Source organism: Leptodactylus fuscus, chromosome 5 (genome assembly GCF_031893055.1).
Source record: "Leptodactylus fuscus isolate aLepFus1 chromosome 5, aLepFus1.hap2, whole genome shotgun sequence".
In the NCBI taxonomy this organism is placed as follows: Eukaryota; Metazoa; Chordata; class Amphibia; order Anura; family Leptodactylidae; genus Leptodactylus; species Leptodactylus fuscus.
Window position 1 is genome coordinate 193,826,835 of NC_134269.1, and position 24,793 is coordinate 193,851,627.

Consider the following 24,793-nt stretch of genomic DNA (forward strand, 5'->3'; position numbering starts at 1 on the left):
GAATTTCCCGAGGGATTTAGGATGGTTCTGAGTTTCTCATTTTGCTTTCGTTTTCTAGCTAAGATTATTGCAGGTTGGCAGTTTATATGTAATTTCGTGACTTATTTTGATGGCTTTATGGCAGTTGACTGATGTTTTTTCATTACTATTTTTAGCATCCACAATAGAGCGACTAGATTATAAGGCTACGTTCACATCTGTTTTGTGTTCTCAGTTTTATTGTTCTGTCAAAAGAACAGAAGTGATAAAAATGGATGATCTTAATCTGCTCATCAGACATCTTGGTTCCCATAGTGGATCCATTTTTAGATGTAGAAGATAGCCAGGCATGCAGGACTTGTTCCTTCATCCAACAAAACAGATCCATTTTGTTTTTACCATTGGCGTCAAGGACAAAAGGACGCAGTCGTAGGTGATATGTGTGTTCATCTGTTCAACATAGCCTTACCTTAAACGTACTAGCTATTATACAGTATAGAAGAAACTGAACAGTTGTCAGTATATAATATAGGTGCCCGCAGATGTAAAACCTTTTTATAGACACCTGTCCTGATTTATTTTATCAGAATGATCCCGGTCGTTGCCCATGTGGAAGCCGTAGTACAGGCTGTCATAAAACATCCGCTGATGGGGTCGGAGACTGATCAGTGGACACATTTACACTTTCTTGTACTAACCTTTTGGGCATCACACTGATATTACGGCCTAGTGAAAATGTGCATCATAGGCGGCCGCCATGTGCCACACCACAATGTAGAGTGCCATGCAAATGTATTGTGGGAAAATGCTTCAAAGTGAGAAATCTTTCAGAAATAGAGGGGTTAATAGTGAATCTTTGTCAATTGACAAAATGGAAATTGAATGGATAAAAGGGAAATGCGAATCCCATCAATATTTGGTGTTACATTTTCCCTTTGCCTCCATCAGTTCTTCTCAGGACTTGCAGACAGTCTTTGAAGGAGCTCGCAGGGAGGTTGTTCCCGCCATCTTGGAGAGCTAAGCCCAGATCTTCTGTGGATGCAGGCTTGCTCCAATCCTTCTGTCTCTTCATGTAATCCCAGACAGACTGGATCAGGACTCCTTGGGGGGCATCAAAGTAGATGACAGGACTATAGAAGGGTCAGAGCCCTTGTGTAACGGTAATGGCTGGACCTGATGGCAGCAGAGCATTGGGCCCATGACTTACATGCTAGAGGTGACTAGATCTCTCAAGCGATTGCTATAGTCAGAGACTGTGGGGAAAGCTGCAGATTTGCGGTTCCTAGTCTATACTATAAGTACAGCCATAATGTTCCTTTTGAAGCCAAGCTATTACACTGCGCCGTTCATGTATATCATCTGCTGAATAATAACCACCATCCATCACAGGATGAATGAACTTCCGAAAATGCTCAGTAGTAGAACAGCCACAAACCGCTGCCAGTGGATGGCACATGTGCAGGGTGTTTGTTTCCTGCAGCTTCTTGTTACGGCTTATTTATTTAGGCTTTGGGGGCACTGCTGCTCTAGCATGAGGACACTACATAACCTTCTAGTATGCCGATCACCTCTATAAGCTGAATTCACACATGCAGTACTCGCCTCACCCAAGACCTCCGTTTTCAGCTCTGTTCATCTGTATATAGGTCCCTTGACTAATATAACCAGTGATGTCCTGTTTATTCAAGGGGACCTCTTCACAAATGTCATATAACTGCTGTAAGGTGCCGTATGAGAAGTGGCTGCAGCAGTCACCTGGCACAAATAATTGGGGCTCCATTATACAGACAAGAAGAGATGCAGCTCTGGAGAGAGGGGGCACTGTTTTTTATGTTTAAAAGACCCCAAACAGAACTTTTAAATTTAAATATGTTTGGATCACCCCTTTAGCAAGCTGCATCAGAAACTGTATGTATATTTGCAGCCTTAAAGGGAAGCATAAGTAGAAGTCTTCTCTTAGTAGCTGGCTTGGCAATTTCATCCATAGCCTTTGTTTCCACTGAACCAACCATGTACGTTATGGCCCAAAGTTCAGGTTTTGCTGCAGACTTGTATAAAACCAGCAGATATCTACAATGGGGTGACATGCTCGGAAATGGTCCTGGGATCTCTACATTATCTGGTGTCATCCGACAGAATGTTTAGGCTAGGTGTAGGTGAAGGTATACAGAAATCTTCAGTAAGTATACAGATCCCCTTTGGAATTCCCATAGTGGACAGTAGAATTTTAATGTTGTAATACACACACGTGTGTGTGTGTGTGTGTGTGTGTGTGTGTGTATATATATATATATATATATATATATATATATATATATATATATATATATATGTTTGTTGGCATATTAGCATTTTCACTGAAGTCCGTTGCACAACCCCGGGCTTATGTGACCTTACAACTTCTTGAGAATTTCTTCCTAAACATCACGGGGCCATTAAGCAAGCTGTGACTGTTGATATGACTAATGAAGCATAAGGGGAAGTAAACAGGCTGAGCTGGACGGACAGAGAGGCCTGGCGAAATGCGACATTAGCACAGATCAGGCCGCAAAGGTCCTTCAGTGTCTTGAAGTATGCCTGAGACCTGTTGAGACATAGTGCTTAAGAGCAAATTTATGCAGCACTTCTTCATAAGAGGCGAGAGGACAAGTTGTTTCCTGTAAAGATTAGCAGTCATCTACATATGCCCTAAAGGATTTCTCTGCACATGGAAGAAAAAGACCAAACGCCGAACTCGAGGCCTTGTAACCTCCTCCGACAACGTCTGGAGAGCAGGGGCAGTAGGTTAGAGATGAATGGTATGCACAACAGCGGGATAGATCCATTGATAGACGTCTGAAGTGCCAGTGAGACTATAATTGCCGTATGCCCATGGTATACCCGCTGTGAAGAACACGCACTGACAACCCTATCTCACATGAGGTCTCAGAGACCCAACTTTGTGAACTGTACCATGCCAGATAGTGGCCTAAGTGCAAGCCGTGAAGGATCATTTAGTAGTCCCTGCAGCTCCAGGGATATTGTCATTGGGAACCCCAATAAGGCGATAATACTTATGTAATGCGGAAATCCTATGGATTCCAGATTCTATATACACTGTATGACCCCGTAAACATCTATGGCAGTGCCAGATCTCCACAACACCATTCTCACCCAAAGACCATCAGACATAGCTTATCAAGGACTGCATCTAAGAGAGAGGATCCATGGCGGAAATAAGAAGTCTACCTTTACTGTAGATGTGCCTCAGATTGGTGTGAATAGTCACATTCAGTAGGGCCAATCTATTGTGGGATGATCAGTAGCATTTTACACGCCATATATGTGAGATGCATGTTTTGTGGATGGATGTGTATGTGGGTGTTCTTTTATATCCCTTCTTTTACATCCCTTCTTATAGGCCTTTGAGGCAGAATGTTAGAGGATGAAGGGCGTTCGCACGGGCACAGAGGGGGCGGATTAATCCACGTCATAATCCGCCCCCTCACAATGGTGGTCTATGTAGACCGCCAGGCTAATGTCTTCCATCATGTTTTTTACTTTTCTAGAGGAAGGAATTGTCCTGCATGCAGGACCTTTTCTTCTATTACAAAAGTAAGCAAACATGACAGAAGATTTACATTAGAGACAATGGAAACTGACACAGACAAAGGGGGCTATAGGCTATAATGTCTGCTTCTGTTATGCTATGATAGATGACCGCAGCAAACCTTAATAACGGTAGTGTGAACATAGCCTAATGTTTAGCATAGGTCATCAATATCTGATTGGTGAGGATCCAATACCCATATATCAACTCTTCACATTAATGGCCTATTCTAAAGGATAGGTTATCACTAGTTTAGTCCTGTGAAACCCTTATAATGTGGGATTCAGCACGGAATCTGCTCCGAAATCCTCATCAAATACTGAACATCTGAACAGGAGTGTGTTTCTGTATTTCTCACAGCTGAGGGTTTGTTACACTTGTATCCAGTCTTGACAATTGAGCTGAACACATTGGCAGCACAAATCTTCTGTCCTACACTTTCTTGGTTCTATTTCAGAATGGCTGGGTGATAATAAATATGGCTGATATCAAGCCTGCTTTTCTAGGATCCTGAATAACAAATCCTGCTCACATATCACTTTGTGTCTAGTGGTAATAGCGGCACATACGTGACTAAACCCGTCTGAGCAGACTTAAGTCATTGCTTCCCAGTACGAATTCGGCTGTCGTCTCTCCCGGTGACCTTGGGCATGTTGCTTTACAGTGTTTGCCTCAGGCTGCTGCCATCTCCAGAGACTGGAAGATCCTGTGTACTGCGCCGAATAGCTAGGTAGAAAATACAAGCTGATTTTCAGGTTTTACCGGCCTCTCCTACATGCACCAGGATGGTCGCTGCGTCTGCTTTGCACAGTTATCTGATGTATCCAAGTGTGTGCGTGTGTGTATATACATAGATATATATATATATATATATATATATATATATATATATATATATATATATATAATTCAAAGTACTATATAAAAGTGTTGCCCCTCTATAATTGGCAGTGAATACCCTTCTAGGACATAGATGTATGGATCTAATAATGTATGGGTACTCCATGTATCACAAAGGTAACTGTAAATGTCCATAATCTATTCATTATAAGCCATTATCAGTGTTTACCATTCACATCCAAGTAAAAAAAAACTGTTCCATGTAGAAATATTTGTTTACTTACATAGTATGGCGCCACCTTGTGTTCAAAGTGTGAAGTACTGTGCACGTCCCACTGAGCTGAGTGTTGGTGGCCACGCATGCTCAATAACTCATTCCTACGCACAACCATGGTCTTTGGATGCCCAAGACTGTCGCCTAGTCACAAGTTGTTCTACCTTGGGCAACTCTTTATGTCCCACAAGACCTGCTGTTGTGAAGACGCTCTTCCTTAGTAATCTATAGATATCACAATGTGACCGTTGTCAGGGGACATGTACCCAATCAAGGTTAGACACAGATTTGTTATCCGCTAGCATTAAACTCCCAAGCACGATACAGATTTTTTTCTGTGCCGAAATTTCATCAATTTATTATTTCTTTTCCAAAGCCGATTTCTATAAAATGGTGTCAAAATCTGCACTAAGATCTACTTATAGAAAACTCACATTACTATATAATCGGCAATAGTTGGTGTGGATTTTCCATGCATATACAGGCGGATTTCGGTGCTTATGTTTTGTGTGTATGTTCCTCAGTCACCCACATCTTACACTTGCCCATTTTCCTGCTTCCAACAATCTATTTTATAAAGTGACTGTTCACTTGCTACCTAGTACACCCTGCCCCATAACAATATTCCAAGTATCCTTGCTAATGTAGTGTCTGCACGACATCAGTTGTTACAATGGTGAATTAATAATATGTAGAGCTGAGCTGGCGCATGTCACACCATGGCACAATGTATTTGTGATTTTACATCGGATTGTTTACGGTATATACTATATATTATATAGTGGTGTACACATGATGGCACAAAAAATAAAAATGACAATAAATCCCCCCTTTGTTTCTTGCTGTTTCCGGCTGCACCAGGCCTTGGAGGATCTAATGGCTGCTCCACAGTCATTTCTTCTTCTTCTCCCCATAAGGCCAGTCTGTGGCTTGCTAAAAGCAATTCTATTTCGAGAGCATCTTGGATGAGCTTTGCAGAGGATAAGAGTACTTAAACTATCTCACACACATCAAAGCCAGGGAAAGCAGCAGGAATATATTAATACCTGAGCGCCACACTGAGGTAGCATGCGGGGCACATCCGCTCAGATAAGAAGCAGATAGAAGGAGTCATCTAATTGCCCAGACGAACCCACCATATCTGCTGCGGATTCCGTTGCCCGGGTCCTTTCCCTCTATTACCAGTACATTAAGCCAAAGCTTCCGGTCCACTGGTTTTAGAACCTTGTGGAAAAAATAAAGCAAAACATTACTTGGTAAATGGCATCCATCTTCTCATATGGGCTTGAATGTCTGCAGAGGGATTGCAAGAGAAGACTTTACAGATGGGTCAAATATATTAGAAGCTACTCAAACCAAAACATGGGTCCTGGGTATGGTCAAGTTTACATTGACAAGTAGAAGGCTGTGAAGCAGGGTGCCGGCAGCAAAGTTTATTAGGGTCCATGCACACGGGTCTGAATTGCTGCCAATTTTCTGTCCAGATTTGTGGAGCAGCAACGAATTCCTTAAAGGGAAGCTGACACGTGACAAACACTGACCAACCTACAAGCGGTATGTTATAGAGCAAAAGGAGCGGAGCAGATTAATATATAGGTTTGGGAGAAAAGATTCAGTATAACCTGACATATCCATTGATTTTTCTCAGTTAAGAAGTCAAGGGGGCGGTCCTATCAGTGGTTAATTCCCCCCTCTATAACTGATAGAACCGCCTGCTTGACTTCTCAACATAGAGAAGATTTCCATGGATAAATGACGGGTTATACTGAATCTTTTCCCCACACACCTATATATCAATCTGCTCCGCTCCTTCTGCTCTATAACATGCCGATTGAACCGCATGTCACAGGTTCCCTTTAAACAAGTCGTTTCCTTGTTCTGCTGAATTACGGAAAATCAACACCAAAATCAGCACAATTTGGTATCAGTTTTTGGCAGATTTTTTTTGAAACTGCAAAATAATAAAGTTTATTCTAATTTGCATTCAGGGGGTATATGTGCCATTTTGAGATATTCCTAGGCTAGTCAGGGGTGGAACTTTTTATGCCCTTCGTCTCCTTTTGTCTCATTGTATAGTTAACGCATTTCTCTTTTTTTGTACATCTCTATGATGTTGTTCAAGTTCAGAAAAATTAATTCAATATTTTATTATTTTTGTTTTTCAGACTAATGTGCCATGTAGCGACAATGTAGCATTTGACGTAGAACGACTCACCAGGAGTCAACCGAGCTCAAGAGGAACTGCACCAAGTGACCCTGTGGATGAGGGATCACTGATTCTGGAATCCCTACGCTCTTCGGCAATATCACAGCTCCCACATGAGGGAGAGATCACTCCAAGGACAGGAGAAATCAACATAGCCGTCACAAGTAAGTCATGACTAGGTCTTTCTGCATTGTGTAACTGGATGTAATGTGCTGCCATATCTGAAGTCATTGGATCAAGTAGCATCTGCTCTGAGACCCAGCTGCGCATCAGCCGCCTCCACAGATAGATATGGCTGATAGGCAGAGAAGTGTATGGAGGCAGAAATACTATAAGCTTTTTCATATCTTGAACGGACTGCTAAAGTTGGTTGTGGTGGATTTTGTCTCCATTCCAAGTTCTACTATGAAGCCCCTAATTCCTTGTTACCCCTCCTCTTCTATAATGTTTTCACATGGTAATGTAAGATTGATATATTATCACATTTACAAAATATAACCATAAAGTCATATTTTGTTCTGATCACCATGGTGCCAACACCAACATTTGATGCCTCAGGAACCAATGGCGAGGTTCATGAAGACAGATTAATTGTCCGAAGACAAGTCAAGTAAAGGTTTCATTCTATATAAGATTATGTTGTAAAGGATTTCATCTTCTTTTGGAGGCCATCTCTATCCAAACCTGAACCTGATCTCAGACAATATTGGGCAGATGTGTATTTGTAGGAAAAGTCATTGACGACCATTTGTTTACCGTATAGAGTTTTTATTTGCCCATTTCTTTGTATGCAGTCCTGATTTATGCTAAAAATATATATATATATATATATATATATATATATATATATATATATATATATATATATATGGGACTATCGACCACATATACAGGTGTGAATGTGTCGGTGTCCGCCCTCTAATACTGCTTTAATAGATCAGAAATTCTGTTCTGATTATTTTGTAATAAATCTTTGTAGTGGTTGAAAGAATTCAAAATTCCAATTGGAGACACAATGGTATATTCTAAAATAGTGTTTGCAGGCAAACACCACTAGGGGCAGCATAACTTCATGAACTTTCGCAGTGGTCTCACACCTTTATCCTTGAGAATTCGACCCCCACCTCCACTTAGAACAATTGCGCCTTTAGGTCGTTTCCAAGCTTTTGTAGGTACCTGTATGAGATCAGGGTTAGGTCCTATCATTTTGATAAACCAGTTTGCTTGCATTTCTTGTCTACTTGGGTGGCTACTGGTTGTTCTTGTAGATGGAGTCTTACAGGTAGTTACTGCCAGGGGATAAACAGTGGAAATTCGTTTTCCTTCAGAAGGGAAAAGTTGATTTTCTGTGCCCCCTATAGATAGTCTTTAACCTGTTAAAAAGCTTTGAAACATGACTATAGATTTCAGCCCAACCAGAGCCACCCATCTATAGACTGTTGTTGTGAAGTTTTTGACTATCCATAGTACAGAGGGGGCAATAGTTGGGTGGGTGTGATGGCTTTGATGCAACTCTAGTGGGTATTGGTTCTCTTTGTGGCGATCAAGCTACTGTATGGAGTCTTAAAAACAATGCACCCTGGAAAAAACATCTAAAAGAGTTTTCTCCCTCCTGGAGGAGAGTTGGCATGCTTGTCTACATGATAAAATACAATACCCTGTATTAATGACTGCTGCTATGAGATTCTATGTAACTTCATGTCTGCTTACTTCTTTGGTAGCCCCTTTAGAATATGAATACAAGTAAGGCTACGTTCACATCTGTTTCTGTACAGTGGAAAGCCCATCTGAAATAGTGGATGAACAAGTCCTGCAAGTCCAACCTTTTTTGTGTGGCAACGTCAGTGAGAAAATAGCGGATACCCAACAGACCTCATTTTAGTCAGTGGTGTCCCAAACATCTGTTACCTGACATTAGTTGGATCCGTTTTATTGTTTAATCCATTTTATACAAATTTGAACACTTCCTAGTAGGCCCAGTGACTGTAGCTGTACTGTAGTAGTACTGTGGTAGTACCATACTAACTTAAGGTCTCCTGAGCTGCATGGTGATATGGTTACATGAATGTACAGAAGTGTCTAAGTGTGTAGTGGGATCTGCTATAGGATCGGTGCTGCTCCATAATAACTAAATGTATTTTACACTAAGTAAACATTAATATTATAGCGTTGGGATCTCAGCTCAGATTATTTATGTTTGTAATATTAGCTCTTGTGGAGTCTGTTATATATGGTATCAAATATAATCGCTTATACGACAGGTGAATAAAGGATATACGTGACTGGTCAGCAAACTGCATTCTGCTATACGGACAAATAGGGATTATATGTGCTGCCATACAATGCACATGCCCTATTCAGAGACTCTAAAACTGAAAATTAATATTCTGTATTTAAATAAGTGGATGTATTATGTAGTGTATTTCTTGTTTTTATTCTGTTTTTACAACTTCATAAAAATCCAAGTGACCAGTGATACGTATGGCTCTCTATTTATTCTAATAAACACCTTAAAGGGGTTTCCAGAAAACGATAGTGATGACCTATCCCCAGGATAAGTTACCAGTATCTGATTTGTGGGGAGTATGATACCCGGACCCCCACAGATCAGCTTATTTGGCTGCTGGAAGCCTTATACAAGGTATACGGCTGGAAGCAGCTGTGCTGTTATTTACATGAATAGGAGCTGCAGTTCTCCGGCACCACCGCCACACTGCTCTGTACACACTATACAGTCTCCAGCTCGGTACAATGTGGCACTAGCGGCAGGAGTCTCCATCTCTACTCCAATTCACTTGAATAGGGTCAGAGATACTTCTAGTTGGATGCCTTGTATTCAGCTGATCGGTGCAGGGCCAGTGTGCTGGTCCCTGATTGACCTGATAAAGGTGACCTATCCTGTGGATAGATTATCAGCATCCACTAGATAGAAATTTCCAGGGAGAATAACGGAGGGACAAAAATGCTGAATTAGATCAGAAAAGATGCTCCAGAATTATCTGAAAGACACGTTGTGTAGGTTTGTACTCATCTGGAGTCATGCTGCTTCATGTTAACCCTATAGATAATGAGTTACCCTTTGCAGTCAGTCCAGACTCGAATTTGGCCAAATCCTTACCTTCCTCTATAGAATCTGTTTTCATGTATAGCTTAGACTTGGGTTAGTAGAGCAAAATCCCATACTCCAGTATACAGCACATCCCGTCACTGCAATAAATGGGAACCATCAGCCGGGGCTCGGAGAATGTGGATTTATGATGATGTGTGCGGCAAATGTTCAATGCATCATATACACAAATTATTTCCAAAGTCGAACTATCAATTTTATACAGATGAGAAATAAGATGCGCTTATATTGAGTCATCTATATGTGATTTATGTGGTAATGAGAGAGATTATCATCTAATATCTATCCTGCCTCAGATACCGAAACCGAAGATTTATCGCATCTTACATTGTGAAGATTTCACAGACAACAATGATATAGGAAAAATAGATTAAACATCATTTCTATGCCGCCATTGATAAAGCTACAACTCCCCACATGGCCTGTCAAGTACATCCTTCCAGGTCACGCTAGGTGTTGTAGATTTGCAATTTCTTAAAGGGGTGGGATATCTTATTTTTGGATGAAGCCTACCCAGTGATCAATAGATTTAGGATTGACGTCCAACACCTTGTGGTCAGCCCTAGTACATCTACAGAAGAGGAATAGTCGGATATATACATACTTGGCAACCTTTGGGAAATGGAACCTGGAAGCCACCGCTGAGAGTTGGGCAAGTATTCTTTGCACTGGTTTATAGAGGGGGCTCCCAAGTGGTGGACTGCCTTCTGACATCCATAGAGCTCGAAGGGAATTCTGTAGGTCGGATGATCTCTTTAAAAGTAGAAAAAAAAAAAATTACAAGAAAATAAAAGATGAATAAAATTTCTGGTCTATCCGATAACGAGAAGTTTATCCATATTGGTTGCAGCCATTGATTTAAAAGGGCTATCTAGTCGAATTAAAGAAATGGCCCAGAATGGTGTAAAATGATCAAATAAATGTTGCGATCAGTGATTGGCTGATCGATCATTTCCTGTGTGGACACTGGAAGGGTCAATGAGGTCAGTATGACAGACTTGTTTTTCTATTTTAATGGTCAGAAACCCACTAATAAAACATGACGACAAAATGGAACTTGACCTAATAAGAGCAGTCATGAGTGAGAACTAATATGGATGCACTTCCTGGGGTCTGTTTTGCAAAAATTGCCTATGCAACAAAATCTATAAATGCTTGTCTGTTAAAGGCTCTGTGCAAATGAAAAATACCGACTAATCTTAGTCATTTATAATGTGTCCTATCATGATCTGCCATATTGGGTGTTGCTGTGGTTCAAAGAATAGCATGGGATCTACGATTATGTGAAAACACAAAAACATCTACCAATTTGGCAACTTTACTAGTGTATAGCCAGTTGTACATTTTGGGTAAGAATACGTGAAAACAAGAATGAGCATCAGTCACGTTCTCCGCTTCTCCATCTGGTGGTAAGACAACTGCCGGTAGCTGGAGCCTCCCTGCTGTGCCCTGTCTGCAGTAGGGTTGGCACAATGAACCCCTTGGTTCTATGCAGGGTCAGGATCATGTAAAAAATGCTGCAGGCTGCAAAACAGCGGGGGCGACTAAATCTCTTGTTTAAAACCGTTTTTTGGGAGGTTTTTTTTACGTTTCAAGAAACATAGCTATTATCAAAACCAATGAGGGGGGGTAATATTTAACTCTTTCCTTACATAGTAAGTATACTGTATCTCGAGGAGTTCTTTCCTCATGTGTTAACAACCTACAGAAATGTGTTGTGTCTGTTTTATTATCTGGAATAACCCAGTGTCTACTAAGAATAGAGAATGTCGGCCATGTGTGTTCTCTGCACTGTTTCCTGCTCGCCTACACTTACTGATCTCCACGCTCGCCAGTATTCAGTCTGTCCTGGCTCCCACTGTTGTCCTCTCTTTGTACCGTCGATTTCTGCTAATTCTCCTATTTTCTTTCTCCTACAAGTAACTGTACTAATCTCCACTTTCCATCCTTGCCGGTCGGCTCAGTCCTGTGGCGTGGCCCCCAAAAGCCGCCCCTTCTTCTTGTTCCCTTCAGCCTTTGGGCATGGGAGTGATGTGTTGGCCTTGCTGCTGAAATTGCTGTCGAGAGTGACTCCCTCCCATTTCCTTTGTCAACAGAAGAATGGTTCATTATTGCCAGTTTTGGCCTTCTCAGCGCCCTTACGCTGTGCTACATGATCATCAAAGCCACCGCTAACTTGTATGCCACAGAGTAAGTAACAATGTCTTTCTGTCTTATAAATATGCTGTTTATTGCTAAGAAGGCTTCTGTTCCATTCACATAGCAGCCAAGATTTCGCAGTATGACACACAAGGTTGGGTTTATACAGAAGGCCCCATTCAGAGCTTCCAGTTAATTGCATTGTTAATGGGATCGGGGGGGGGGGGGGGGGTCCCATCTTTTGCAGAGGATTGGGGAGCTGATAGCATGCCAGTCTGAAAAATTAAAATTCGATATGATCATGTCATGTCACATTTCTTTGGCTAGGGTTAGACAATGTCCACACCATTTGACCCACACATTGCGTATGACTCTGGGTGTAACATGGGGCAGCTGAAAGGAACAGGGCTGGTTGTCCCATTTTAAAGTCTAGGGTCATCTTGTTGACCATCACTGATTTGCATTATTTCCATAAAATAAAAGCCAATATTGGGGTATTAAGGGGTTTTTCCCATGATGGTAATCATATAGAAATTTTTAGGCAAAATATTTTTGCAAATCGAGAGTTCTGATGGAACTTTCCTTCTGACCCCCATGCACATTTCTGCTCAACTGCTGCATGTGGTCTGTAGCAGCAGCTTATCATCCTTGAGAACAGAGGATGGGGCATGATGACATTTAATATGCCCAATCCTTCTCTTGCTGAACATCTTCTGTCGAGAGGCAAGTTGCCCACCGTCATACACATTGACTAGTCTGCTGTTATGGGCACCTCTACAGATATAGAGTTGTATAGAAGTGCACTAGATATGACCAAGGTTTGCAGAGAACAGTTTACTACTGAGGTTTTATTCTAGGAGATTATGGATAGGATGGGGGGCAGTCTGGCACCTTCCACACAGAATAATAGAAAGGTGGGACACACTGATCTGCATTGGTGTAGTCTTCTATGCACATGGATATGTAGAAAATGATTTTACCCACAGCGAAGGAAGGATTAGGCCAGTGGATTTCGACATTTCCAGTCCTTTTGTTCGCAGACACGTTAAAGGGGTTGTACAGGGTAATCTGTTATTTGCTGGGGGGGGGGGGGGGGGGACCATACGATCTTGGCCCTGGTGCTCTAGTGTCTCCCACGACCAATCAGTGACCTAAGGAAAGGACATGGGATATCCATCACAGGTGACATATGCAAGTGGCATCCGGCGTTCCTTTTCTGAGGCTGCTGATTGGCCTCAGTGGTCACTTCCACCAAAACAATGCCGTGCGAGACAACGGAGCACCGGGGACCAGTGCATATGGGTTTTGGGGAAGGAGGGGGGTGTTGTTGTTTTTTTCACCTTGCCTGGCCTCCATGCACAAAACATGTTATTCTTGACAGCCCCTTTAAGTCACTGCTACAGGAGTCTCACATCACATACACACTTCACCAGACTGTATATGCACATATTTGAGGGAACAGGAGGAACAGCTTAGGTTATGTTCACACAGAGTTTTTTGCAGAGTGACGCTCGGTTCACACCAGCGTTCAGGTCTCCGCTTTCAGTTTCCGTCTTCTTCATGCAGAAGACCGGAAACCTGGCATGCTGAGTCCGGCTGTGAGCTCCGGTGAGCGTTTTATTCTCTCCGCGGCTAAACAGTTTTTTTTTTAAACCGGACACAAAGGCTTGCATGTCCGACTCTGTGTCCGGTTAAAAAAAAAACGGTTTCGCCGCGGAGAGAATAAAACGCTCACCGGCACTCAAATGAATGGGTATGAAACATAACTGCAGGTTTCCGTCTTCTGCCCAGTTTTGTGCAGGAAACAGAAACCTGCAGAATGGAGACTCGGGGCACAGATGTGAACGAGCCCTTATAAAATCTCCTTCAGGAATTCAGTGACCACTTTTGATGTGTTTTTTACATGATGCAGTTTTAGACACGTCTGCTTCAAAACAATGCTAGAGGGAGAAAAAACTGCTACTGACTCCCACTGAAATGAATGGGGGGTGTTTTTGATGCTGGTTCTGCCTCAAAATCCTTCTGCCAAAAACTCTGTGTGAACTCATCCTTAGCGTTTCTTATCTGGATAATGGACGAAACTCTTCTGAAAAAGCTCTTTTTACATCAGAATGAAATGAATCATTTTTTCAACACTATTGTAACTTGTAATAAATTGAGATTGGCATCAGTTTTGTGATTAGTTTTATCTATCGCTCTATTGTTAGGAGAAGTTAAATAGAAATGTCTATTTGTATAGAAGGGATTTTTTCTTACTTTAATCCATTCAGATTGCTAATGTGAATCTACTGCCCGAGTACAAGGCTGGCATCTAGAACTGGAAACCACACAACATATTTATAAAGACTGGCATATTGAACGCCAGTCCTTATAAGACTGGTCTTGGAGGAAAACCCTCCTGATTTATGAGCAGGCATAACTGGCACTTAAAAAGTCGCAAACACAAAGTTTTTACTCCATATATCTGGTTATCTGGTGTATGATAGATGAGAAATATGAGCGCTTGCGTTCTTCAGTGTAAGGATAGAGAAGTACGCCCTGAGCATCGCTTCACATCCCTAACACACACATTGTATTTTCTATCATGAAACACTAAATTTGTGCTGCATTTCTGGGTGTTTGGTTAAAAAGTTTGTCCAGGAATTTGTAATTTATTGATTTCCTTAGGATAGACCTTAAAGGGGTTTCTCTGGAGGCTGGAGAAGGTAAAAAATAGGGGAAAAAAAAAAAAACAAAACATACTCACCTGTCCCCGGAGTCTCCCACCACTGTTCGCGCCCCCAATCAGCAGCCTAAGGAAAGGGCCCGGGACGTTGCTCACATATGTCACCTGAGATGTCCCGGGTCCTTTTCTTAGGCCGCTGATAGACCTCAGCAGTCACATGCAGTGGGGACTGTCGCTGAAACAAGCATTAGGATTTTGTGGAACCCCGACCTACAGAGAAAAAACTGTTTTCCTGGACCCCTCTTTAAATGCCTGATCAGTGACTGTATGAGGCAACTTCTGACTCATGTACTTTACTCAACACAGAGCCATAAGTAGTTGGCTCCTGTCCCTGTATAGCGCCAGGCTCTGGTACTTCATCCAGCCCCCTTTGACTTCAGTGACTGCCCCGTAGTTTAGATACTTATGGCCTATCCTAAGTATAGGCCATATATTACAAACCCCTTTAAGCAGGTCACTTTCAGATAGTTGGGGTTTTTTTTGTTTTTTTTCTCTAAATGTAGATTGTGAGCCCCACACAGAGCTCACAATGTACATTTTTTTCCCTATCAGTATGTCTTTGGAATATGGGATGGAAATCCATGCGAACACAGGGAGAACATACAAACTCCTTGCAGATTTTTTGTCCTTGGTGGGATTTGAACACCAGGACTCCAGCGCTGCAAGTGGCCCCGTGTCACTTTCAGATAGTTGTCAGCTGAGCACCTATCGGCCATAAGCTTTGCCTACAGATCCCCATACATATACATACTCAACATTGCTGAGCTTTCATGCACTCAAAATGAGGAGAAAGCAGTACAGTGCCCCCTTCTGCATTGTACCTTTCCCTATTGTGGTTTTCATACAGTGTGGGTTACTGCAAAGGGCCTAAATTAACAAAAATCTGGGCTGTCTTCCTTCTGGTCTTCTCGGTGTCTGTTTACTTGCATATGGTACATGACCACTGCATGGGTCACATGCCCTATTATACTGGCATTGTGGCTCTGCGAAGGGAACCATGATGCACCTGACTACTATATGTGCTGACTGGCTGCAGAGGTCACGTGGATTATGCAGATAGACACCGGATGGATCAGTGAGGAGCATCAGATTCCACAATCCTTATACCCCCTGGTGTAATGACTGTAAACTGCTGCCACCTCTTATCTCTACTGAGAACAGGAGGATTGGGCATGTGGAAATCAGTAGGTTCCACCATTGTTTTAGCTAATGGGTCCTGTATTAAATGGACATCCAGAGGGGTTAGGACACTGGGAGACAGGAGTGAGAAGTCAAATACAGTCCTATGAAAAAGTTTGGGAACCCCTATTAATCTTAATCATTTTTAGTTCTAAATATTTTGGTATTTGCAACAGCCATTTCAGTTTGATATATCTAATAACTGATGGACACAGTAATATTTCAGGATTGAAATGAGGTTTATTGTACTAACAGAAAATGTGCAATATGCATTAAACCAAAATTTGACCGGTGCAAAAGTATGGGCACCTCAACAGAAAAGTGACATTAATATTTAGTACATCCTCCTTTTGCAAAGATAACAGCCTCTAGTCGCTTCCTGTAGCTTTTAATCAGTTCCTGGATCCTGGATAAAGGTATTTTGGACAAACAATTCAAGTTCAGTTAAGTTTGATGGTCGCCGAGCATGGACAGCCCGCTTCAAATCATCCCACAGATGTTCAATGATATTCAGGTCTGGGGACTGGGATGGCCATTCCAGAACATTGTAATTGTTCCTCTGCATGAATGCCTGAGGATTTGGAGCGGTGTTTTGGATCATTGTCTTGCTGAAATATCCATCCCCGGCGTAACTTCAACTTCGTCACTGATTCTTGAACATTATTCTCAAGAATCTGCTGATACTGAGTGGAATCCATGCGACCCTCAACTTTAACAAGATTCCCGATGCCGGCATTGGCCACACAGCCCCAAAGCATGATGGAACCTCCACCAAATTTTACAGTGGGTAGCATGTGTTTTTCTTGGAATGCTGTTTCTTTTTGGACGCCATGCATAACGCCTTTTTTTATAACCAAACAACTCAATTTTTGTTTCCAAAATGAAGCTGCCTTGTCCAAATGTGCTTTTTCATACCTCAGGCAACTCTATTTGTGGCGTACGTGCAGAAACGGCTTCTTTCTCATCACTCTCCCATACAGCTTCTATTTGTGCAAAGTGCGCTGTATAGTTGACCGATGCACAGTGACACCATCTGCAGCAAGATGATGCTGCAGCTCTTTGGAGGTGGTCTGTGGATTGTCCTTGACTGTTCTCACCATTCTTCTTCTCTGCCTTTCTGATATTTTTCTTGGCCTGCCACTTCTGGGCTTAACAAGAACTGTCCCTGTGGTCTTCCATTTCCTTACTATGTTCCTCACAGTGGAAACTGACAGGTTAAATCTCTGAGACAACGTTTTGTATCCTTCCCCTGAACAACTATGTTGAACAATCTTTGTTTTCAGATCATTTGAGAGCGGGCTGTCCATGTTCGGCGACCATCAAACTTAACTGAACTTGAATTGTTTTGTAGAAAGAAATGGTCCAAAATACCTTCATCCAGGATCCAGGAACTGATTAAAAGCTACAGGAAGCGACTAGAGGCTGTTATCTTTGCAAAAGGAGGATGTACTAAATATTAATGTCACTTTTCTGTTGAGGTGCCCATATTTTTGCACCGGTCAAATTTTGGTTTAATGCATATTGCGCATTTTCTGTTAGTACAATAAACCTCATTTCAATCCTGAAATATTACTGTGTCCATCAGTTATTAGATATATCAAACTGAAACGGCTGTTGCAAACACCAAAATATTTAGAACTAAAAATGATTAAGATTAATAGGGGTGCCCAAACTTTTTCATAGGACTGTAACTGCACACAACCTGCTTATAATAAAATGAGGAAGCGATCCACTGGGATTATAAGAGTAGTAGTGAAGTGTAGGAGAGGATTCCCCCTCTCCTGTACATTAGGGTTAGAGGAAGGCTGTCTCCAAAGCCCAAATCTGCAGACAGATAGCTTAGGGTCACCTGTGTCTCCCCCTTATGAATATGGTGTCAGTGTTGCCATTTTTGGCAATATACAAATGAGCTCTTTGGAGTATGGTGGAGTATGATGGGCTAATGCTAATAAATCGCTGCCTCGATTGCAGAGATAGTGTTGTGTTTGTCAATGTGCAAATGAGATCTTTAGCGTAACAAGGGTGTTGCCGAATACCTCTTTGGTGCAATGGTAATCCATTGCACCAAAGAGGTATTCGGCAACACCCTTGTTACGCTAAAGATCTCATTTGCACATTGACAAACACAACACTATCTCTGCAATCGAGGCAGCGATTTATAAGGGGAAGACACCCTTTACATCAGGTGACCCTGACCTATCTGCGGGGCGATGTTCTGGTAACAGACTCCTTTTAACCTGAGAGAGAAACCAGTTAGGTTCTTACGTTAAAAAATCTCGTCCCTTCTTGTATTTCATTACATTAGCCTTGTTACTAGTTTGCATGTCCATGTACTAACTACAGGCCCTATCATTCCCAGGCCAGTATATGAAGCAGGTGCTAAGAGGGTTATAAATCACATGACATTATATTACATATACATTTTCTATTCTTTCCTATAACTGATGGCAGGAAATATGGCTACTACTTGCAATCCATTTTTATGAACCCTGCCTGCTCACCCGGCTGCGCTCCTATATCGAGGGCACTAAGAAGCTTCTCATTGAGGATTCAGATGAATGCATGTACATTTTCTATATTAATGCACCCTCCCTTGTGGCAACTCTATGGCTTCATTTTCTTCAGTGTCTGTCACTTATGAGTTATGATCCTTGCCGGCCTGCGGCGCTTATGATAAACTAGAGCAAGTCCATCAGACCTATTATATTGAAGGATCAATACCTTGCACTGAATAAGATCTCTTTCTGAGTGCCTGCACTGTAATGAAATGAGCTGTCCATACAGATAAGAGCCATGCTGTCAGTAAAGCCATTGGAAAGTGTATCATTAACCTTAAATACGCCTGATAGTGATTTAAAATATTTTTATTGCCTGATCATTTTTAAAGTGCACCTGACTTGCAGGTTTGGAGGTGGCCATTATGTACATCAAATTTCTACAACTATAAATAATTAATTTAATAACTTAATATAGCGCCAACATATTCCGCAGAGCTTTACAAAACTGTCCCAATCTCATTAATACAACTGAAAATAAAATAATAAGAAATATCTTATTACAGAAAAATACCTCTTTCTCCACTTATCAGACTCCTTTTCTCCCTCCTGCATTGGTCACTCACTGGTAAATCTATATACACGCAGCAGAGATGAAGGTTAGGCCAGGTTGACATCTGCATCGGAGCCTCCGTCTGAAAATCAATGGAGGAAAAAGTACTTTTCCTCCGATGATTTCACTTTTATAACAACGGACACTCTCCATGGTCCAACTCTCCATTGTTCGGGGCTCTCAATAGAGCTGAACAGCAGAGAGGGAAACACTATTGTGAACCTTGACTAAGAAAAGAAGGAGGAGGTGGTGGCCGGTGACAAGTTGCTATGATGTCTCCCGTACAGAGGATGCAGAGAGAAGAGGAGATCCTGCTGTTCTTTCTCTATCACAAACATATATGAAGAGCAGACGCATGGAGTACATTATACAGCAGTAATGGGCAGTGCTGTGGTGAATTCAAAACTAAAAGCTGCAGCAGTGTCTGTGTCTTCCTCTCTTTCTTGCTCACGCTCCCTTCTCTCCTCACCATAGACTTCTCTCTGCCAGGGAATAGAGAATGATTGATCAGTGCAGGATGAAGAGGGGGAAAGCAGAGTCTGCTAAGTGGGGGGATATTTCTATAATAAAGGTATATTACAACGTTTCCTATCTACTATTGATTTGAACGTTTGTTTATACTTGAAGGCCACATTCTAATAGGTAAAATTGTCCACCCCACAATATTGTCAATCCTACTTTAAGGAAGCAGCAAGCTCTTATGAACATATCAAGGTATTTCCCCCCCACGATTATTGCTTACCAATAGGTCCCCGGTACATAATACAAGAAACTGCATGCTACACCATAGAGGGCCATTGGACGGTGTGTGAGCCCCTGTGATATATATTATCCTCCCCCCCCCCCCCCTTATCAGTATGTCTTTGGAACATGGGATGGAAATCCATGCAAACACATACAAACTCATTGCAGATGGTTTTTTGCCCTTGACGGGATTTGAACACCAGGACTGCAAGGCTGCAGTGCTAACCACTGAGCCACCGTGTGGCCCCCTTGATATATCTTATCCTATACTTTGTATGCAGTCATTATTATTAGGATCTTCACCATTACGGGCAGGACCCTTCTGAAAATGATTCTGTAAGGCATAAGAAAGCCATTGTCCTGCTCTTAGATAATCCTCACATTTGTAAAAGGAAGCAGATTAAGCTCATATGGCAGTCTCAGGTGCAGTCATTCTTCTCCCTGCTACAAGGCCCATTGACGTGCTCTACACATTCAGCTCTGCACTGCTTAGCGTGGCTGTAGATAGTGATCAGTCAGTACCTGCTGCTTATTGCCTTGTGTTACCTATCTGTAGTCACTTGGTATAGCTGACTATCATTGGATATCCCCATGCCCCGGACTAGTAGGACATTATCTGTCCTCCTAATGTAACAAATAGGTATTCAGATTATCTAAAAACAAAAACCCTAAAAATAACGGCCCCATATACTGCAATTATATAGAGAGATATGGGCGAGAGATGTGTCTCTTGTGCTGCCGACTAGTAGCGCCAGGATATACTGTAGACTAAGTTTCTTCAATGTCTTCATGTATCGTTTACGGCTTTACGAGTTGTCTCTTTATTTCTTACACCTTTTTTCTATCTTCACTTTGCAGAGTGGAATGGTCATGAAGCGGCGATTTCGGAGGAGGACGAGAGGTGTTTTTTTTCACACATCATTTAACAAACTGCAGATGAAATTCCTTTTTAATAAGTCTTTTTGTTTATTTTTCTTCTGATGCCTTTTTAGTGCCAAATCATCATAAAATGTGTAAATTGATAATTAAAGAGTTATATTGGAATCCGAGTCCGAGTGTTATTTTACTTACAATGGAGGAGCCGTCAGTCCGGAGACCTACCATACAGTGGCTTGCAAAATTATTCATACCTCTTGAACTTTTTCATATTTTGTCACCCTACAACCACAAACTTAAATGTATTTTATTGAGATTTTCAGTGATGGATCCGCACAAAGTAGCATATAATTGTGAAGTGGGATGAAAATAATACATGGTTTTCACAATTGTAATCAAATAAAAATCTGCAAAAGTCTTCAGCCCCCTCCATCAATACTCTGTAGGGCCATCTTACGCAGCAATTCCAGCTGCAAGTCTTTTGGGGTAGGTCTCTACTAGCTTTCTGCATCTAGAGAATGTGATTTTTGGCCATTCTTCTTTGCCAGATAGCTCAAGCTCATCCAGATTGGATGGAGATGTCTGTGAACAGGAATTTTCATGTCTTGCCACAGATGCTCAATGGGAGTTAGGTCTGGACTTTGACGGGGCCATTCTAACACATGGATATTCTTTGATCTAAACCATCCTACTGTAGCTCTGGCCATATGTTTAGGGTCATTGTCTTTCTGGAAGGTGAATCTCCTTCCCGGTCTCAAGTCTTTTGTAGCTTCCAACACATTTTCTTCCAGGATTGCCCTGTATTTAGCTCCATCCATCTTCCCATCAACTCTGACCAGCTTCAATGTTCCTGCTGAAGAAAATATCCACACAGCGTGATGCTGCCCCTGCCATGTGTCACATTGGGGATGGGGTGTTCAGGGGGATGACTGGTGTTACTTTTCTGTCACACATAGCGCTTTGTATTTAGGCCAAAGAGTTCAACTTTGGTCTCATCTGACCAGAGCACCTTCTGCCACATGTTTTCTGTGTCCCCCATATGGCTTGTGACAAACTGCAAACAGCACTTCTTATGTCTTTCTTTCAACAATGCTTTTCTTCTTGCAACTCTTCCATAATGGCCAGATTTGTGGAGTGCACAACTTCTAGTTGTCCTGTGGACAGAGTCTCCCATCTGAGCTGTGGATTTCTCCAGGTGCGCCAGAGTGACGATTGGCCTCTTGGCTGCTTCTCTGACCAGTTCTCTCTTTGTTTGATTTGTTAGATTAGGTTGATGGCCATGTCTTGGTAGGTTTGTAGTTTTAGAATACTTTTTCCATTTTTGGATGATGGATTAAACATTCCTTGGGATGCTCAAAAGCCTGGGATATGTTTTTATAATCTAACCCTACTTTAAACTTCTCCACAACTTTTTTCTCTAACCTGTCTGGTTCGTTCCTTGGTCTTCATGATGCTGTTTGTTCACTAGTATTCTCTAGAGAGTATTCTCTCTAAATTGCACACAGCTGGATTCTATTAACTCATTAAATTACTTCTGAAGGCAATTGATTGTGCTGGTTTTTATTTAAGGATATCAGAGTACAGGGGGATGAAGACTTTTGCATGTCACAATTTTTAGATTTTATTTGCTTAAAATTTTGAAAACCTTGTATAATTTTCCTTCCACTTCACTTTGTCTGTCTATCTACATTTGTGGTTGTAAGGTGGCAAAATGTGAAAAAGTTCAAGAGGTATGAATAATGTTGTAAGCCACTGCGCGCGCGTGTGTGTGTGTGTGTATGTATATATATATATATATATATATATATATATATATATATATAAGATATGAGAGAGTGTAAGAGTGATATATATATATATATATATATATATATATATATATATATATATATATATATATATATATATAGCACTCTTATCTTTTGTGATCCTATGTTACAAAAGCGCCTTTATTATGGAAAAAGATTTTTGGACATTCATCTGTGTACCTGGAGAGACTTGAGCTGCCCTATGCTGTTGGCTGGTTTTTGTATTGTTTCACTTTATCTGCTTTTATTTTACATGCTTGCTTGTGATGCTCCAAATTCAGAGCTCAGTGGACATTCCCTATGAAACAGACTCTTTCTCGCTCTTCCTTCCTTCTTGAAGTTTCTCGCCTATATGCCTGTTTCTTCCTACCCCTCTGTATTTATGTAAATCAATGTGCAGGCTATATTTTAACTTTAAGCATGTGTAACTTAATGTTTTTGAAGAGTACTAAGTAGTCCTGATCACAGATGCCTCTACAATACCCTGGAGTAACATAAGAGATATTACAGTCTCAGAAATTTATGACTTATCAACAGAATATTCCTTAAATGGGGGCGACCCGGTGTCTCCGTGGTTAGCACCGTAGTCTTGCAGCGCTGGAGTCCTGGATTTGAATCCTGCCATGGACAACATCTGCAAGGAGTTTGTATGTTCTCCCCGTGTTTGCGTGGATTTCCTCCCATAGTCCAAAGACATATGGATGCCCCTATATGGGGCTCACAATTTACATTTTAAAAACAAAATAAAAGAAAAATATTATTCCTTAAATGATAGACGTAGGTATCGCCTCTGGGAGAATGACATAAATCCTCTGAAGACAAAGGACATTAAAATCCAACATGCATCGTCTTTTTCCCAGCATTATCAGACAAAGTGTCGGGAGACTCCCATATCTATCAGTCGGCCAGTCCCATTAAAATTAACTTGTGAGGCCAACTTTTTTTTCTTATAGAAGAAGGACCTTTAAGAAACCCAGATAACTGCTGTGGTCAAGGATCATGGTCTACCTCTATATAGGAGCATGAAATAAGACTGTAAATAATTCATCAAGCCTGGTCGTATCCGCTCAGCACAAACAAATCCTAAAATGAAAAAAGTGTAATATGTGACGAATAACTCACAGCAGGTTTTCTACAGCCATTATGTGCTCAACAAAAGGTTAACAGAAGGAAACAATGTGTGTATTTGATTATATAAAGCTCCGGAAGTTCTACCACTTCTAGATAAAAGCAGAATCTGGGCCAGATCTATCTGCAGTATTCAAGTTTATATTAAACCCTTGCCAAGAAGAAAAAGACTGATGCGTAGTGATCCAAGAAAAGTGACGACGCATAAGGATGAGTTTGGGAAGGGGTATGAAAGTTATTTCCCGTAACCAGAGGTCAGCCGTTCTAAAATTAGAAGAATAATTGAATGATGGGGGGTTATGTAAACACCCCAACTCGGGAATAGGTGTCTTAGCAAAGTAATCCTTGACTTTCAAACACTTTATGAAAGATTTGTATGAAAGAGTATCTTCATTTCGAAGAATATACAATAATGGGTTTAATATGTGTAAATCCCACCTATGGGCTGCTCATCTATGGGAGGACAGGGGTCTTGTGACCCTCATTTGGTGATCACATTCTCCACACACCTCAGTGGACAGGCTTGGCAGCCCTCAGCTCTATCCCATAACTCCCTGGAACGTAAAAGGAGAATGCAGCATGCAAGCACAGTCATCGTTCATATAAAGTATACTTCCTGACCAATAATAATGTACCAGACTTGTTGGAATGGAATGATGATCAATGTAAAGGCAGAGGAGAAGTTTATTGGGGAAAAACTGTACAAGTGAAAAGCTCATCTAGTCTTAAATACAAGACAATATGGTAGGACATGGAAGTATACAGGCTCCATATTGTATCCTGCAACAGATTTGTCCACAAATGTTGTAGCTGGCCCTGTAGATCCTGCAAAACTCATAGGTTACCAAAGATGGATTCTGAGCTGGTCCTGTAAATGCTTGATTGACGATAAATCCGGTGGCGAGGCAGGCCAAGGAAGTGTTACAATCTGGCGGAGATATTTTCCAGGTGTGGGTGAGCATTATCCTGCTGAAAAATGCCAGTTAGAAGCCCTTCCTCAGAGGCAAGTAATGTGGCCACAGCATGTCCTGCACATCTCGCTGAACTATTTAATGGCTCCCCAGATCATTA

The 24,793-nt window shown here is 41.5% G+C and overlaps 1 protein-coding gene across 2 annotated transcripts in view; it reads left to right on the forward strand.

Annotated features, from left to right (window-relative positions):
• RNF130 (ring finger protein 130) overlaps positions 1–24,793 on the forward strand; it is a 159,645-nt gene that overhangs the window by 120,420 nt on the left and 14,432 nt on the right. The window contains exons 7-9 of one of the 2 annotated variants that reach the window (XM_075274980.1): positions 6,848–7,052; positions 12,112–12,205; positions 20,769–20,954. In XM_075274980.1, coding sequence (XP_075131081.1) covers positions 6,848–7,052; positions 12,112–12,205; positions 20,769–20,784 — 315 coding nt within the window. In that variant the 3' untranslated portion in view covers positions 20,785–20,954. Of the gene's footprint in view, positions 1–6,847; positions 7,053–12,111; positions 12,206–20,768; positions 20,955–24,793 lie in introns of those variants that run through there. The other variant, XM_075274981.1, reaches the window with a different exon arrangement.